The sequence below is a fragment of the Salvelinus sp. IW2-2015 genome, linkage group LG6.1 (assembly GCF_002910315.2).
Source record: "Salvelinus sp. IW2-2015 linkage group LG6.1, ASM291031v2, whole genome shotgun sequence".
Classification (NCBI taxonomy): domain Eukaryota; kingdom Metazoa; phylum Chordata; class Actinopteri; order Salmoniformes; family Salmonidae; genus Salvelinus; species Salvelinus sp. IW2-2015.
Window position 1 is genome coordinate 11,962,753 of NC_036845.1, and position 15,430 is coordinate 11,978,182.

At 49.4% G+C, this 15,430-nt stretch overlaps 1 protein-coding gene across 1 annotated transcript in view; it reads left to right on the forward strand.

Annotated features, from left to right (window-relative positions):
• The window catches only part of LOC111965087 (SWI/SNF complex subunit SMARCC1-like), a 25,241-nt gene extending 10,091 nt beyond the window's left edge, over positions 1-15,150 (forward strand). The window contains 8 exon segments of the mRNA XM_070444001.1: positions 9,737-9,878; positions 9,971-10,140; positions 10,522-10,549; positions 10,552-10,623; positions 10,626-10,654; positions 12,858-13,125; positions 13,318-13,434; positions 13,533-15,150. Of these exon segments, the coding sequence (XP_070300102.1) occupies positions 9,737-9,878; positions 9,971-10,140; positions 10,522-10,549; positions 10,552-10,623; positions 10,626-10,654; positions 12,858-13,125; positions 13,318-13,434; positions 13,533-13,624 (918 nt within the window). The 3' untranslated portion in view covers positions 13,625-15,150.
• The last annotated feature ends 280 nt before the right edge of the window (positions 15,151-15,430 follow it).

A 15,430-nucleotide genomic window follows, 5' to 3' on the forward strand; every position in this document is an offset into this window, starting at 1 on the left:
AGCGATGGAACTTAGGGTCGTGAGAACAGGAATTTGGGAAAGAGAGGTAGTTGCTATGCTCTCATGAAGGCTGGTAGCTTGTCTCCATTCAATATCATTTTCCGTTTAAATGTATAATTATATATGGATACTGGATTGGAGCCGGATGCAGGGTATTGCGAAGCGGAGAGGGGCCTGTATAAATATTGAGATCCGCTTCACGAGACAGATGGCGTACAACCAATGAACATGAGGGCAGAATCTTCGCTTTATAGGTGGCTACTACAGTCATGAATTTAAAATTTCGGAGGGGACGAGTTGGAAGATCAGTAGCCTACGAGTGGCAATATTACTCAGTTGACGGGTGGTTTATATGTCGGCTTGTCTATTGTATCCATCGCAAAAAATATTGGTGGAGGCTACAACTTATTGTATTTGGATCGTACAACTTGTGTGATACTGAGTGTATCCGGCGTCACATAACCTCAGGTTATCAGTCTATGGTTTAGCGGGAGGTCTATGAAGTGACACGGCAGTATGGGCAAAGATATCACAAGCGAATCTGAAAGGCTAGCAGCTGATGGTACCTACATTCTATGATCTCGCGGTACGTGATGCATTGCAATTGCGCGACTTGTAGAGGGCTGTACGGAGCTCGTTTTACAAGTGAACGGGCCTAGTATAATCGAATGGCTTTCGAGAGAGAAACAGCGTCAGGTGAATGTAAACACGATGCTGCCGTGAGGTGAAGGTTCTAACTGATGATCTAAGGCCTGCTCCCAGAGTTTCACTCGTGTCGGGTGAAAACCACGGTGTGCTGTTCTCGTGGACGCGCAGTAAGGGTAGGAACACAGGAAACGCCCAGTCGTCCTCCAGTTGTTCTAGATTGCAGGCCAAAGTGGCTTCACTGTAAATTTGGGAGGATTTCAGGATGGAACACTGGACATGTGACTCGTGCAGTTTGCTCTGGATACATCTATTCTCCAGGTTTGTAGTATATATAGTGTAGAGCTAGACGTACCCCTAGCGGCAAAATTCGGCGGCTCTCCTTCGGTTATGGACGTATGTTGACCGCCTGGACTCATCTGTGTTGACTCCTGCTCCCGGGTAGGAGGAGGGGAGCATTGGGCAAGAGCGCCGCAGATGGGAAGGAGTGAGAAGGGCCGCGCTCATCGACTCCAGCGAAGAGCAAGCAGGTGGCACCGAGGGCAACGCCATGACACAGCATCATCTCGCAGCTACGTCGCCAGGCCGTGGTTGTCAGGACCTACAAGGGAATACTGAGGTGAGGAAGGGGCGCTCTGTGAGGGGCTTATGGATGGGGAGTCGGGGGTTATGTGGGGGGGGGTGCAGTATGGGGTGGAGAGGTTAGAATGGCAGGCGTCGGTTGAAATGACGTAGCGGTGTGGGGGTCGAAGTTTTGATGGGTACGCCACACGGGGGGCCCTATTGGTTGTACAAGTAGACATTGAGTTGGATGATGGAGGAGGCGTGATAACCGAGTTCTATCACGGGCGAAGAAACAAAGGTGAGGGTTCCAGGAGATGGGAGCAGTCGAGTCGGGGGGACAGAGTGATAACTGCCACGCAGAGCGAGGGAGAGACACGAAAGCGCGTAACATGGGAAATCTATCGTATATACGACAATCTTATAGTAACGTAGACATCACGGGGGAGACCAGCCAGAGACATTGAGTGAGGGAGACGAGGTGTAGGAGTCAAGGAGGTGCCTTATAGGGGCTCATGTTAGTGTTACCCAAATGGGGGCGGCGGTCACGAGGTACGTAGATGTTTGTTGGGGGGAGGAGAGTACGATGTTCGTGTGTCGTGAGCCAATACCGGGGGGGACAGGAGGGGTCAGTGGTACAAGGGGGTCATGGCCTGTAGTAACTTCGAAATGACTGCGACACGTTGTACGCCCTGGATGGACTCGACGGGGTTCACCGCAGGAGGAGTAGACATTGACGCGACCTCGGCGCAACCCACTCGTCACGCAGCGGTAGTTGCACATGTGTATATGTATGTATATTCTGGGGTAGTATGTGTAGTTGTGGGATAAAGGTGAGGTATGAGGGAGGAGGGGAGGTAGAGCGGGGAATGAAGAGGAGGAAAGAGAGTTGTTACACCTATCTGAGGTTGGTGTATGAAATGTGTGAGGATGCTGTTATATGTATGTGTGTATGTGTGTGTGTATGGTATGTAATATAGGCGTACATGCGGTTCTGTGGTAGGGAACGAAAGACGTGTTAGCTAATTATATGCGTTGTGGTTGTAGTGTAGTGGTATGTATATATGTATTTCAGTGGGGGTCTGGTCTATTCCATTGTATGTTGGAAGAGTTCTAATGTTATGTGCGTACTCAGGGGACTGTATAAGTAGGCGGTATATGTGGCCGATATCTATGGGGTCTGAGCTGTAGAGAGACGGCGGCGCGTGACACGTAGGGAGATGGCAATGATGAGGCTCACTAGGAGTCCATGATCAGAGTGATGGATGTCTGTGGAGATCTATGGTCAGAATTCTTTTGCATGTAATCTAGTATCGTTAGGGACATGCGTTGGCTGGACGGAGGAGGCAAGGTGAAGAGAGTGGTAGGGAGGAGAGGCGCAACCTGGTAGGATGCTGAGAGCGGGACGCCGCCGGGTCAGCCCTGGGCCCCCGCCACAGAACCCCACTTCACTGCTATGCTGACAACCCCAGGAACGCGGAGTCGCGAGTGGTAGAGGCCATCTGGCCTAGAGAGGCTACGAAGTGCCAGGGGGGGGAGCACCACCGGGAGGAAAGGAGGGTAGAGGGGAGACAGGGCCGGAAACGAGCGCGACTCAAAAGGTGTTGGAATAACTACATGGAAAGCGGTGATGCAGGAGCTCTTCACCTATCCAGTTCCTTTCAGGTCGTCTGGAGGGGACGAGAAGGAAGGTAGGGGCTAGGTGAAGGGTCTTTTAAACACCCCGCGCCTGGGTGGAGGACAGGGCCAGGAAGAGGGTAACGGCGGGGAAATAGTGGTCCAGAAAATACACATGAGACGGAGGCCGTATGTTTGTGTCTGTAAGCGCATGGGAGGTATAGATTAATGGGTCACAAATATGTGAGCGATCTGTGTAGGTATTCACTGCAGCTCTGACCACAGTGTGATTCACTTTCAAACCTCCCTGCACCCTGTTCTCCCCGGCCTCTAGATGAGGGGACAGGGAGGAAAGAGGTAGGGGGACAGGGAGGAAGAGGGTACGGGGGTCAGGAGGAAAAAAGCAAGGGTACTTCCCTCCTGGGCAGCAGTTGGGCGTGGTACAGTGTGCATCGAGAGAAAGATAGGGGGCAAAGTAAACCCGCGGACGAGGTAGCAGGGAAGTGAAAGTAGGGGCTCACTGCGTAACGTACCTTAGCTCTCAAGGAAGAACCTCAAAGAGTTAATGGACCAGCGCGGCCCGAGAGTGGACACGACGGAGGAGGACCTCTGCTCCTATTGGGAGGTAGTTCAGTCACAAAGACCAAGTCTGACAACTCAACTAAACATAACTAAAACCTACACCTATCAGAGCGCTTCTCATTTCACTCGCACATCTCCTCCTACCAGCCTCCTGGGGATGTCAAGGAGTACTGGAAACAAGGTGTCGGAGCACGTGGGCTCGCAGCATCCAGGAGGTGTATTCTGCAACTTCCTGCGTCTGCCCGATCGAGGACCTTACCTGGAGAACACTATGAGTCGTGCCTGGGCCGCCCTGAGCCCTTGGGGGGACGGCACCGTACGGCGCAGGAATAGTCAGACCGTACGGAGTAGCAGCCCTGGTCGGATGGGAGCAGAGCTACCGGGACTTCTGGTCACGTGTAAGAAGCAGGCGCCGTGTACGTGGCGGGGGTCAGGGGAGAAGAGGTCGCCGGGGGGCAGGCGAGAAAGAGGGTGACGAGAAGGCGGGCGCCGATGCGTACGGGGGACGGAAAGAGGTATCGGGGGGAACACGGGTAAGGTGGAAGAGACGGGTATTCGAGGGGGTGCGTGTGTGAGGTCGATGAGTGGAAAGGGTGTATGGTTTAATCACAAGTGGTGGTGGTGTTCAGCGCAGAAAATATCAAGGGTGTGAGTGTATACAATTGATGGGAATTATCCCACGGGCAGCTAAGTAGATGTGTCGAAGTGAGGAGCGGTTGTGTGTGTGTGGTGAATAGTGCAGGCTGGTGTGTTAGACATATGGATGATGAGAGTGTGGGTGGGAGGGGTACTATCAAAGGTGTGAGTCCTGGTAAGCTACACAGCGTTGCTGACGTCTCGTCGGCAAAAACTACGCTGAGAGGAGTGATGGGCCGGATTGTGCGTAGGAGGTGCCAGGAGGGCTGGGTGGAGGCCCATGTGAAGAAGGGGCGAGGCGGTAGGCGGCTCAGGGGGACGCGGCAAGCACGGTCAACGTAGACCCACCGCATATGGGCTGAGAGCAGCAGGCAAGGCAGAAGCTGCCGTAGATCACCGATGAGAGCCCGAGAAGAACCGGTAACACACATCACTGACCGGAAACGGGAATGAACAGGGGAGCACTACCAGATATAACGGGTAACACACAGCTCGCATGTAGCGAGAGTAGATTTAAAAAAATAAAAACTCGTTGAGGAGTAGCCGTACTCAAACTATCGACAGTGTGGTTTGTACCTGCACCAAATCCAGTATTTTTTCTTCATAGCTCATTCTCATCTTTTTAAATTGGGGACCAATTTGATATTAGCGTTTTATTATCCTCATGACTTATCAAAACTTGTTTCTCATGGCTTCTTGTCTGCTGCAGAAGACATATGGTGAGCGATATGGTTTGGACAATAGATCTCAAATAAAGTCACAGTATCAAATAGCAATACATATGAATAGCGTAAACACACGGGCTTCATATAAACGTACAAAACATCTCTCATCACATACCATCAACATACTCATGCATGCAATACTCACGTCACGACAAATATCCACCCAGATACACATCCCACATTTAGATGGAGTACTGAGTGTTACCAGTGGAGGGCAGCAAATAACCAAGACACACACAGAAACAGCTAACAGGTTAGGGGGAGGCGCTAGTAGCCAGCTGGAGGTCACCATAGACCTTATTCTTACCTCTGCATGTGTGTGTGCACTCGCGTGGGTAAAGCCGAAGAGTGTATATGTCTCACCAGAACATTTTGAGGTGCCAGCTGAAATCTAGATGGCCAATAAGGGGGGGGGGGGCAACGTAGAGGTTCTTTGCAGGTAGTGGTATATCTGGTGCCGGCTGTCGTGCTGTCTATTGGATTAGAACGGCAGATGGGGCGTGGGGGAGAGGGGTTGGAAACTGGGTCAACACAACTGGCCGGTCGGCCGAACGGTCAAATGAGCTGTGTAGAAACACACACACAGCACATCGCTCAATCGGACATTACACTGAATAAACATGTTACACTCCGCTCACCCATAATGGCGTTAAGGGTGATCACTCCAAAGGCTTAACCATTCTCACAGTCAATATATGATAGAAAAAGGCATTACGCTTCAAACAGCACCATGCATCCCCTCCCCAGGACTACGCATCTAATGGTATACTCATAGAACGCCGGAATGGCCTACATGGTTTTTAACTCCACAATACGCATCTCGAATCGAGCGATTCCAATAGTGAGCGGGGAGCGTCTACTTATGAATGCATATCTGTTTGTCATCATTTCGTACTGAGAAATGTACTTGTTCTTTGGTCCTATCCCTCTAGGCTCTAGCACCTCCCCTCTGGGTCTCTGGTCGCCTGTAAGAGCAGCAGAAAACCGGAGAAGGTGGACACAGACTGGGGCCGCTCCCGCAGTCCTGACCAAGGTGAGACGGCCAGGGGGCGGCGAGAGGTCTTTAGAATAGTTTATTTACGGACAGAAAGAGAGAATACAAGCCACGATAACATTGAAAATAGAAATAACTACAACAGCAAACAACAGTGTGTAAATATTTGTATGAGACAAGACGGGCACAACTGAGACAAACGAAGCAAGTTCCAGCGATGTGACTAAGCAGAAATTGATGTGGTCCGGCTGAAGCAGGGGGGGGGATTCAAATCTAAGAGTCAGGGGTATGTGGTGATGGGCCACAGCTGCCATTAAGTACGGTGGAGATACCTCGCCTCAGATGGACTGGAACCGAGAGTGTGCCAGTTCTTGCTGTGAGGGATGTGGGGTCCAGGGCTCTCACTGGCCTGCAAGTTCTGGAACATGGGCAACACTGGACAATGCCTAGGAGAATTGGCAGGATAATAACCCACAGAGACGAGCAATTGGCGTGGGTGGTCGGATTGTGTCGGATGAGTGCAGGAGGTACATGAGGGGGAGGTGTAGGGCGATGTTGTGGAGGCTCCTGTAATAGCACGAGCGCTGAGGAGTGCCTGCAATGAAACGGAAACTCAGTCGCAATGATGCTGGACACGAATGGCCCAGGGACCATGGAACGAGACCTCCACCCAAATCGATTTCCGCTCCAGAGTAAAGGCCTCGGTGTAACGCTCATTCCTTCGACGAAAAACTCGAATCCGACCATCACCCCTTGGTGAGACAAACGAAGCGACTCGTCAGATGAAGAGCCTTTTTGCCAGTGCTGTCGGTCAAGCGACGGTGGGTTGTGCGCATAGGCGACGTGTGGTGCCAGTGATGTCTGGTGAGGACCTGCCGTTACAACGCCCTACACGCCATCTAGTCAGCTCTGCAGCGCCTATTGCGACAGGTCTGAGCACTGATGGAGGGATGTGCGTTCCTGGGTGTAACTCGGGGCAGTTGTTGTTGCCATCCTGTACTGTCCCGCAGGTGTGATGTTTCGGATGTACGATCCCGTGGCAGGTGTTGTTACACATGGTCTGCCACTGCGAGGACAATCAGCTGGCCATGACCTGTTCCCTGAGCGCTGTTTAGGCGTCTCACAGTAAGACCGACATGGAAGGTGCAATTTAATTGCCCTGGCCACATCTGCAGTCCTCATGCTGCTTGCAGCATGCTAAGGCACGAATTCAAAGGAGGTACGGGGCGGGGGATAGCAGATGTGAGGAGGAACAGTAGTGGTGTTTCAACGGGGAGGAGTGGGTGTGGGGGGGGGGGCGCTTGATGATGAGGTGACCGTCGCGCCGGCAGATAGATGAGCAGGGACCCTGGGCATCTTTCTTTTGGTGTTTTTCAGAGTCAGTAGAAAGGCCCCTTTAGTATCCTAAGTTTTCATTACTGTGACCTTAATTGCCTACCGCCTGTAAGCTGTTAGTGTCTTAACGACCGTTCCACAGGTGCATGTTCATTCATTGTTTATGGTTCATTGAACAAGCATGGGAAACAGTGTTTAAACCCTTTACAATGAAGATCTGTGAAGTTATTTGGATTTCTCCGAATTATCTTTGAAAGACAGGGTCCTGAAAAGGGGACGTTTCTTTTTTTGCTGAGTTTATGTACATGAGTAAAATCGTGGAGGATAACACACAAAGTCTGGGACTTATTTCCATTGGGGTCCTCTTGAAACAAGAATGCAAGGCAAAATCGAACACGTTTGAACACAGTATGACAGCGAGATAATAAAACAAAGAAGAACAACATCTATCTCATCATTGCAGTTACATCGTAGGATACATTCATATGTGCGCCGAAGACGTCAAACAGTTTTTAACTTTATTTTTTAGAGCTGGCAGTCGTACAGTCTGCCCCTCCATTTACTACTCTCCTTCCATCTTTCGCTTACTCTGTTCTTCTCTCTATCTCCATCCATCCACCCTATCTCTCTGTGTGTAGGAAGGCCACGGGGCAAATGTAACGCCACAGATAACATTAGCAGGAGTCCGCCATGCATCAGTGACCACTGTAGAGGCTGAAATGTTCATTAACCTTCATTAGCCATCACCTATCCACACCGGTTCTAGTCCTGATGGCTTTACTGCAGGCTTATTGAAATGCAGGGCATTAGCTTTGAGCCTTGTTCGGTTTTGTATATTTTTCTCCTTAGGTAATTGAGAGCTGTCTGGCTATAGTCTTCAGTTTGGTATTTCTCGGGTCTATATCACCTACATTTGTGTTTCTCAGTTCTGTGTGACCTGTATATACGGTGCATCTCTTGACTTTTTCCTCATTTTGTTACGTTACAGCCTTATTCTAAAATTGAAAAAAAATTATCTTATCAGTTGACACACAATACCCCATAATGATAAAGCAAAAACAAGTTTTTAGAATTTTTTTCCAAATGTATTTAAAACAAGTTTTTTTTATTTTCACATTTACGTAAGTCTTCAGACCCTTTACTCAATACTTTGTTGAAGCACCTTTGGCAGCGATTACAGCCTCAAGTCTTCTTGGGTATGATGCTACAAGCTTGGCACACCTGTATTTGGGGAGTTCCTCCCNCTTTGTTGAAGCACCTTTGGCAGCGATTACAGCCTCAAGTCTTCTTGGGTATGATGCTACAAGCTTGGCACACCTGTATTTGGGGAGTTCCTCCCTTCTCTGCAGATCCTCTCAAGCTCTGTCAGGTTGGATGGGGGGTGTCGCTGCACCGCTATTTTCAGGTCTCTCCAGAGATGTTCGATCAGGTTCAAGTCAGGGCTCTGGCTCGGCCAGTCAAGGACATTCAGAAACCTGTCCCGAAGCTACTCCTGTGTTGTCTTGGCTGTGTGCTTATGGTCGTTGTCGTTTTGGAAGGTGATTCTTCACCGCAGTCTGAGCTCCTGAGCACTCTGGAGCAGGTTTTCATCAAGGATCTCTCTGTACTTTGCTCTGTTCATCTTTGCCTCGATCCTGACTAGTCTCCCAGTCCCTGCCGCTGAAAAACATCCCCACAGCATGATGCTGCCACCACCATGCTTCACCGTAGGGATGGTTTCCTCCAGATGTGATGCTTGGAATTCAAGCCAAAGAGTTCAATCTTGGTTTCATCAGACCAGAGAATCTTGTTTCTCATGGTCTGAGAGTCTTTAGGTGCCTTTTGTCAAACTCCAAGCGGGCTGTCATGTGCCTTTTTACTGAGGAGTGGTTTTGTCTGGCCACTCTACCATAAAGGCATGATTGGTGGAGTGCTGCAGAAATGGTTGTCCTTCTGGAACGCTACAGCTCTGTCAGAGTGACCATCTGGTTCTTGGTCACCTCCCTGGCCAAGGGCCTTCTCCCCCGGTTTCTCAGTTTGGCCGCATGGCCAGCTCTAGGAAGAGTCTTGGTGGTTCCAAACTTCTTAAATTTAAGAATGATGGTTGCCACTGTGTTCTTGGGGACCTTCAATGCTGCAGACATGTTTTGGTACCCTTCCCCAGATCTGTGCCTCGACACAGTCCTGTCTCGGAGCTCTACGGACAATTTGTTTGACCTAATGGCTTGGTTTTTGCTCTGACATGCACTGTCAAGTGTGGGACCTTATATAGACATATGTGTGCCTTTCCAAATCATGTCCAATCAATTGAATTTACCACAGGTGGACTCGAATCAAGTTGTAGAAACATCTGAAGGATGATCAATGGAAACAAGATGTACCTGAGCTTAATTTCAAGTCTCATAGCAAAAGGTCTGAATACCTATGTAAATAAGGTATTTCTGTTTTTATTTTATACATTGGCTAACATTTCGAAAAACCTGTTTTCGCTTTGTTATTGTGTGTAGATTGCTAAGGAATTTTATTTATTTAATCCATTTTTGAATATGGCTGTAGCGTACTACAATGTGGAAAAAGTCAAGGGGTCTGAATACTTTCCGAAAGCACTGTAAATATAATCAGCTGTGTAACACTTTAGTCTTACCTGTCTCTGTTGTCTCAGGCTGAGTCTAAGGACGAGGCGGATAAGCCCAGTGAGTCTGCTGAGAAGCTGGCCGAGGGAGAGAAGGTGAAGAGTGAGACGGCCGAACCGTCTGAACGGGAGGAGGGCGAGAGTAAGGGAGGAGAGGGCAAGGCTACAGCAGGTAGAGTAGATCTAAGCAGAATATACATTTTGTATTTGGGTTGTATAAGTCCTGCATCGACTTGAATGATAGTGTTTATTCAACGTTTTCAGACAAAGACAAGGAGGAGGCCATGGAGACTTCAGAGGACAAAGAGAAGGAGGAGCAGGGAGCGATGGAAGAGGAGGAAGAGGAGAGGAAGAAGCTAGAGCCGGACGGGGGGGAGGGGAACATTGCCACTGCAGCCGCCGCTGCCCTCGCCTCAGCTGCCACCAAGGCCAAGGTTGAGCTTCTCCAGAAGGGCCAGGGGATAGCACTTTGTATATCGAGCCCAGACTACACCGCAGCATAGCGCTGTTTCGGTATGTGCTGTTTTTTGGGTTTGAAACCAGAAGTAGCAAACTGAGGCGATATCGAAGCGACGGTTTTCAGTTGGGAAACGTAACGAAATGCTGAAATAGACCTGAGCCTTAACAGATGCTTCGCCAGCTCCATTCACTCATGCTATGCTTGTGCTGCCGTTGTAGCATCTCTCATTGATCGGTGTGTCCGTTTTCCCACGGCTCAAAACGCTTGCGCTACTTATAACTACCTGGCCAGTCTAGTTTGGCAAGGAACGCTTTATATTTCGTTACATCTCTTCTCTCTGTATTCTCCCTTGTAGCACCTGGCGGCGGTGGAGGAGAGGAAGATCAGTCTCTGGTGGCTCTGCTGGTGGAGACTCAGATGAAGAAGCTGGAGATCAAGCTCAGACACTTTGAGGAGCTGGGACCATCATGGACCGAGAGAAAGAGGCTGTAAGTAGTGGCCCGAGGTGGATTGTGGGAAAGTAGTTCAGTGGAGGACTGCATGCGGTTGAAGGTCGCTGTAGTTTCAGATCCCTTTTGGGATGTGAAAAGGATTGCATCTTGATTGTAGGGTATTACTATATCAGTGTCAGTTGTCACCATCCAGGCATTTCAGAGATGTGTGTGAGGGAGAGCCAACGACAGATGGATAACTTGGCTGAACAAAGAGTGTTTTGGGAGTGGGCCTATATTACAACATAGCAGAGGAAAAGCGTCAATATAAACTTTGCATTAATAAGATGGGTGGTAATTTGAGGGGTAGTTGCAGAGTAACAGAGGATAGTAGAGTAAAGAGCATGCAACCTATGAAGGGAAAGCCTTGGGGGGGGTCAGGCATCGTTGCTTGTCCATTTGGGTACACATGGTTTAAGAGCATAAATCATAAGCTAGTCAACTAACTGTCTGGGTAGATAGTGGGCCTCTAGTCCATGGAAAGTGTTTGTGTCAGGAGTGTAAAACTGTAAAGCGTTGGAGCTGCTGGACCGCAGCCTGATAAATAGTGCATGAAAAAGCCAGCCAGTCGTTACATAACCCTCTGGAACAGCACCCAGGCTGCCCCTCCTTACCGCTACCACAGGCTGAAACACTGGGTTATACACACTCTCATACACACACTGTGTCTCCGTCTTAACACATAAAACAACACTAAAGAGGGCACCCTCACTGTCTTTAGTACTTCATACTCTTCCTCCCCTCTACAAATGTACTTGAACACAGGGAATAGACTTCCTCCATCTCTCTTTCTCCATCCCTGTGTCTCTGTAGGGTTTCTGGTAATGGAATTCACCCTTGATTCCGTGTCAGAGAGAGTATTAGTGGTTTATTGCATGCAAATCAATCCCTTTATTGACATTTCCAGCCATTGCTCCCTCTCTCCTTCCTGCTTCCAGAGTGGTCCTGTTTCACTGCCCCCTCTCTTCCTCCCACAGTCATTCCATTTGCTTTTCCTCTTCCTTCCTGCTGCCAGAGTGGTCCTGTTTCACTGCCCCCTTTCTCCCCACAGTCATTTCCATTTGCTTTTCCTCTCTCCTTCCTGCTTCCAGAGTAGTCCTGTTTCACTGCCCCTCTCTTCCTCCCCACAGTCATTTCCATTGCTTTCCTTCTCTCCTTCCTGCTTCCAGAGTGGTCCTGTTTCACTGCCCCTCTCTTCCTCCCCACAGTCTCATTCCATTGCTTTTCCTCTCTCTTCCTGCTTCCAGAGTGTCTGTTTCACTGCCCCCTCTCTTCCTCCCCACAGTCTCATTCCATTGCTTTCTCTCTTCTCCTGCTTCCAGAGTGGTCCTGTTTCACTGCCCCTCTCTTCTCCCCACAGTCTCATTCCATTGCTTTTCCTCTCTCCTTCCTGCTTCCAGGAGTGGTCCTGTTTCACTGCCCCTCTCTTCCTCCCACAGTCTCATTCCATTGCTTTTCCTCTCCCTTCCTGCTTCCAGAGTGGTCCTGTTTCACTGCCCCCTCTCTTCCCCCCACAGTCTCATTCCATTGCTTTTCCTCTCTTCTCCTGCTTCCAGAGTGGTCCTGTTTCACTGCCCCTCTCTTCCTCCCACAGTCTCATTCCATGGCTTTTCTCTCTCCTTCCTGCTTCCAGAGTGGTCCTGTTTCACTGCCCCCTCTCTTCCTCCCCACAGTCTCATTCCATCGCTTTTCCTCTCTCCTTCCTGCTTCCAGAATGGTCCTGTTTCACTGCCCCTCTCTTCCTCCCACAGTCATTCATTCTTTTTCCTCTCTCCTTCCTGCTTCCAGAGTGGTCCTGTTTCACTGCCCCCTCTCTTCCTCCCCACTCTCATTCATCGCTTTTCCTCTCCCGCTGTACCGCTCTTCCCCTCTGTCATAATGTCGCTATCGTGATCAGCTTGTCTTTATAGCTTTACTCTTTAATTATTTCCTTTCTCTTCTTATTCCTCTCCTTCGTTCTTTGATTTATCAATCCTTTCTGTATCATCACCCTGCTCCATATACCACTGTTGACTTGATGTATCGCTCTCTCGCTCTGTGTTCAATTAAATTAGCTTTATTGACATGATTATCTTTTCAAAGTGACACTATGAGTAATGATCATCCTTCTACTTGTGGACAGTGGGCTTTTGAGAAGTGAAGGGGAATGATAATCTTGATTAATAGTATGATAAAATGATGCCCCCCCCCCCCCCTCCAGTTGGAGTTGCAGAGGCAGCAGCTGCTGACGGAGCGCCAGGCCTTCCACATGGAGCAGCTGAAGTATGCTGAGATGAAGGCCCGCCAGCAGATGGAGCAGCAGCAGGCCAACRCAGCGGCCCAGGGCCCCGCACCCCACCATGGTCCCCCAGGGCCAGGCATGCACCACGGACCCTCCCACCACGGACCCCCTCCCGCCATGCACTCTGGACACGGCCCCCCCGGACCCGGGTTCCACCCCATGGGTCCCCACCACCCGCAACAGACAGGTAAGGACACACACACACAGGAGAACACCATCTCTCAGCAAAGAAGCACCCAAAAGTCCTGGAACTATATCCAAGGCAAGGGAATGACACCAAATATTAGCTAGGAAACATTAGCCTGTTTTCAAAAACATGTTCCAGCACACTGATTCTGTGATAGGCCAAGAGTCTCACCAAGCCTCTCCTTCTGTTTAGGGCCAATGGGAGGGCCCGGTCAGCCCATTCCAGGGCGCATGATGCCTAGCGGCCCCCCCACTGGCAGCATGCCTCCCATGATGGGTCCCCGCCACCCTGGAGCCCCCAACGGCATGTGTGAGTACACTATCCGTATCCGCCTTCCAGATCCTACTCAGCCAGAAAGTGTGTGTTGGTGTGTCCCATTCTCAAACCAGTGTGTTCTCTGTCCTCAGACCCTGGCCCCTCGCCTGTACAGCCTGATGGTATGCTCCCAGCGTCTGTGGGACCTCAAGCGGCAGCCCCAGCACGAGTTGCTGACAACTAAGATCCCTGCCCCCAAACAAACACACACCAACACACACACACCTCTTGTAAAACCTCAGCTCATTGATGGCCTTGCCACTGGCTAGGTGTTTTCTCAACTCCAAAAACTCCTCCTGGCTTACACACACACACACACACACACCTCCCTCTCAGGGCACAGCGTCAAGGAGGCTGTGACTCTGGCCCTCCTAGTAAGAACACTGTTTTCTCCTCAGTCAGTCTGGTGTGGGGCAGATCAGATGGGCTCCTCCCAGTCATTTTAAAGAATATATTGTGTTTGTTCTCTATTTAAAAGAATATGAAGCTAATATTTTGGGAGAAAATCAGAGAACTCCCACTTTTCCCTCTTTCCTCTCACTTTTTAGAATGACACTAGTCTCTTCCTCTCCTTCAGCGCAACACCAACATCCCCTCTCTTCCTCCCTCTCCCTCGCGTCTTCCCCCCAACACAACACCAACAACCCCTCTCTTCCTCCCTCCCTCGCGTCTTCCCCCCAACACAACACCAGGGGAGATGGTTGATCATTTAGGGACGTGTGTTGTGTACTGTAATGAATGGGATCATGAGGGTTTCCTTCGACACACACAGAGGGGACCAGTAACCCTCCCTTCACACACACTCTTCTCACTGAGAATCTACCTCTCCACTTCGCTCTTCTGAAGCTAAAACACTGTAGTCCGAAGTGTGTGTTCAGTTGTTCGTTGTTGGCGTGTCAGAAGAGCAGAATGTGCGTACAGCAGAGACAGGTGTTTGACTGTCTGCTCGGCTGCTCTGCCCCCCGCCCCTCCTATCACATGGGTCAAACCACCGATCGATGGGGGTGTCCAGAGGGCCCATAACTCATACCCATAGCCCCCACCAGCCAGGCATAGCACTGTACTACTCACACACTTAGCTGAACCCTGCTCTAGTACACTGGAGGCTGCTCACACACAGGCCTAAAATCCCACTGACATTCATCCATCCTTTTAGTGAGCTAGGTATGGTGATATAGTTGTAGTTAAAAACAATGTGCTCTTCCTCAGTTGTGGAGTGGGCTTCTAGCTGGTCTGGTGCTGATAATGTAGCTGCTACCGCTACCTCTCTTCATCCATCTCCATTCATTTCAACACCCCTCTACACCTTTCTGCTACCTCTGCCTCCTACTGCTCTTGCTCTCTGCTAGCTACCTCTCTGCTCTGCGCACCCCTCTGCTACCTCTAGTACACCTCTCTCATTCGCTGCCCACGTGACTGCTGCGTTACTGTTACCCCCCCTCAGGTAGAATATCACATACACACAGTGTCTCTCACACACTTCCTCATTCAAGGTCTTTCCAGTCTGTTATATCACAAATAATCAGAACCCCCTTACATCTTCTATCTTTTTTTGTTTTATGGTCATGTATTTTTAAGAATAAACTTTGTGTAGATTTGAGTTATCTTTGTTCTTGGAAGTTTGTAGCATTTTTTTATTTTATTGTTTATTCAGGTCTGTTGGTACTTGGACCTGGACAATGTCTAATAAATTGTTTTTGTATTAAGTGATGTCTGTTTTCAGTAGTTCATTTTATTCTGAACAAAATGTTGGATTTCGTGTTTACACTTGATTGAATTTATAGATTTGTATTATTTCAGGGAGCGACTACAATACCGAGACTAGAGCATGTCGAAATGGTCATATTATCCTGAGAAATAGTTCAGAATATTCTCTTTCCTTCCTATCTTTCTCTATACATATTTCGGGGTAATCATTTTATGCTTGTTAACTAAAGCCATATTTCATATTAAACACTGTTGGATGCAAAACAATCAGCTTTTGTCTGGT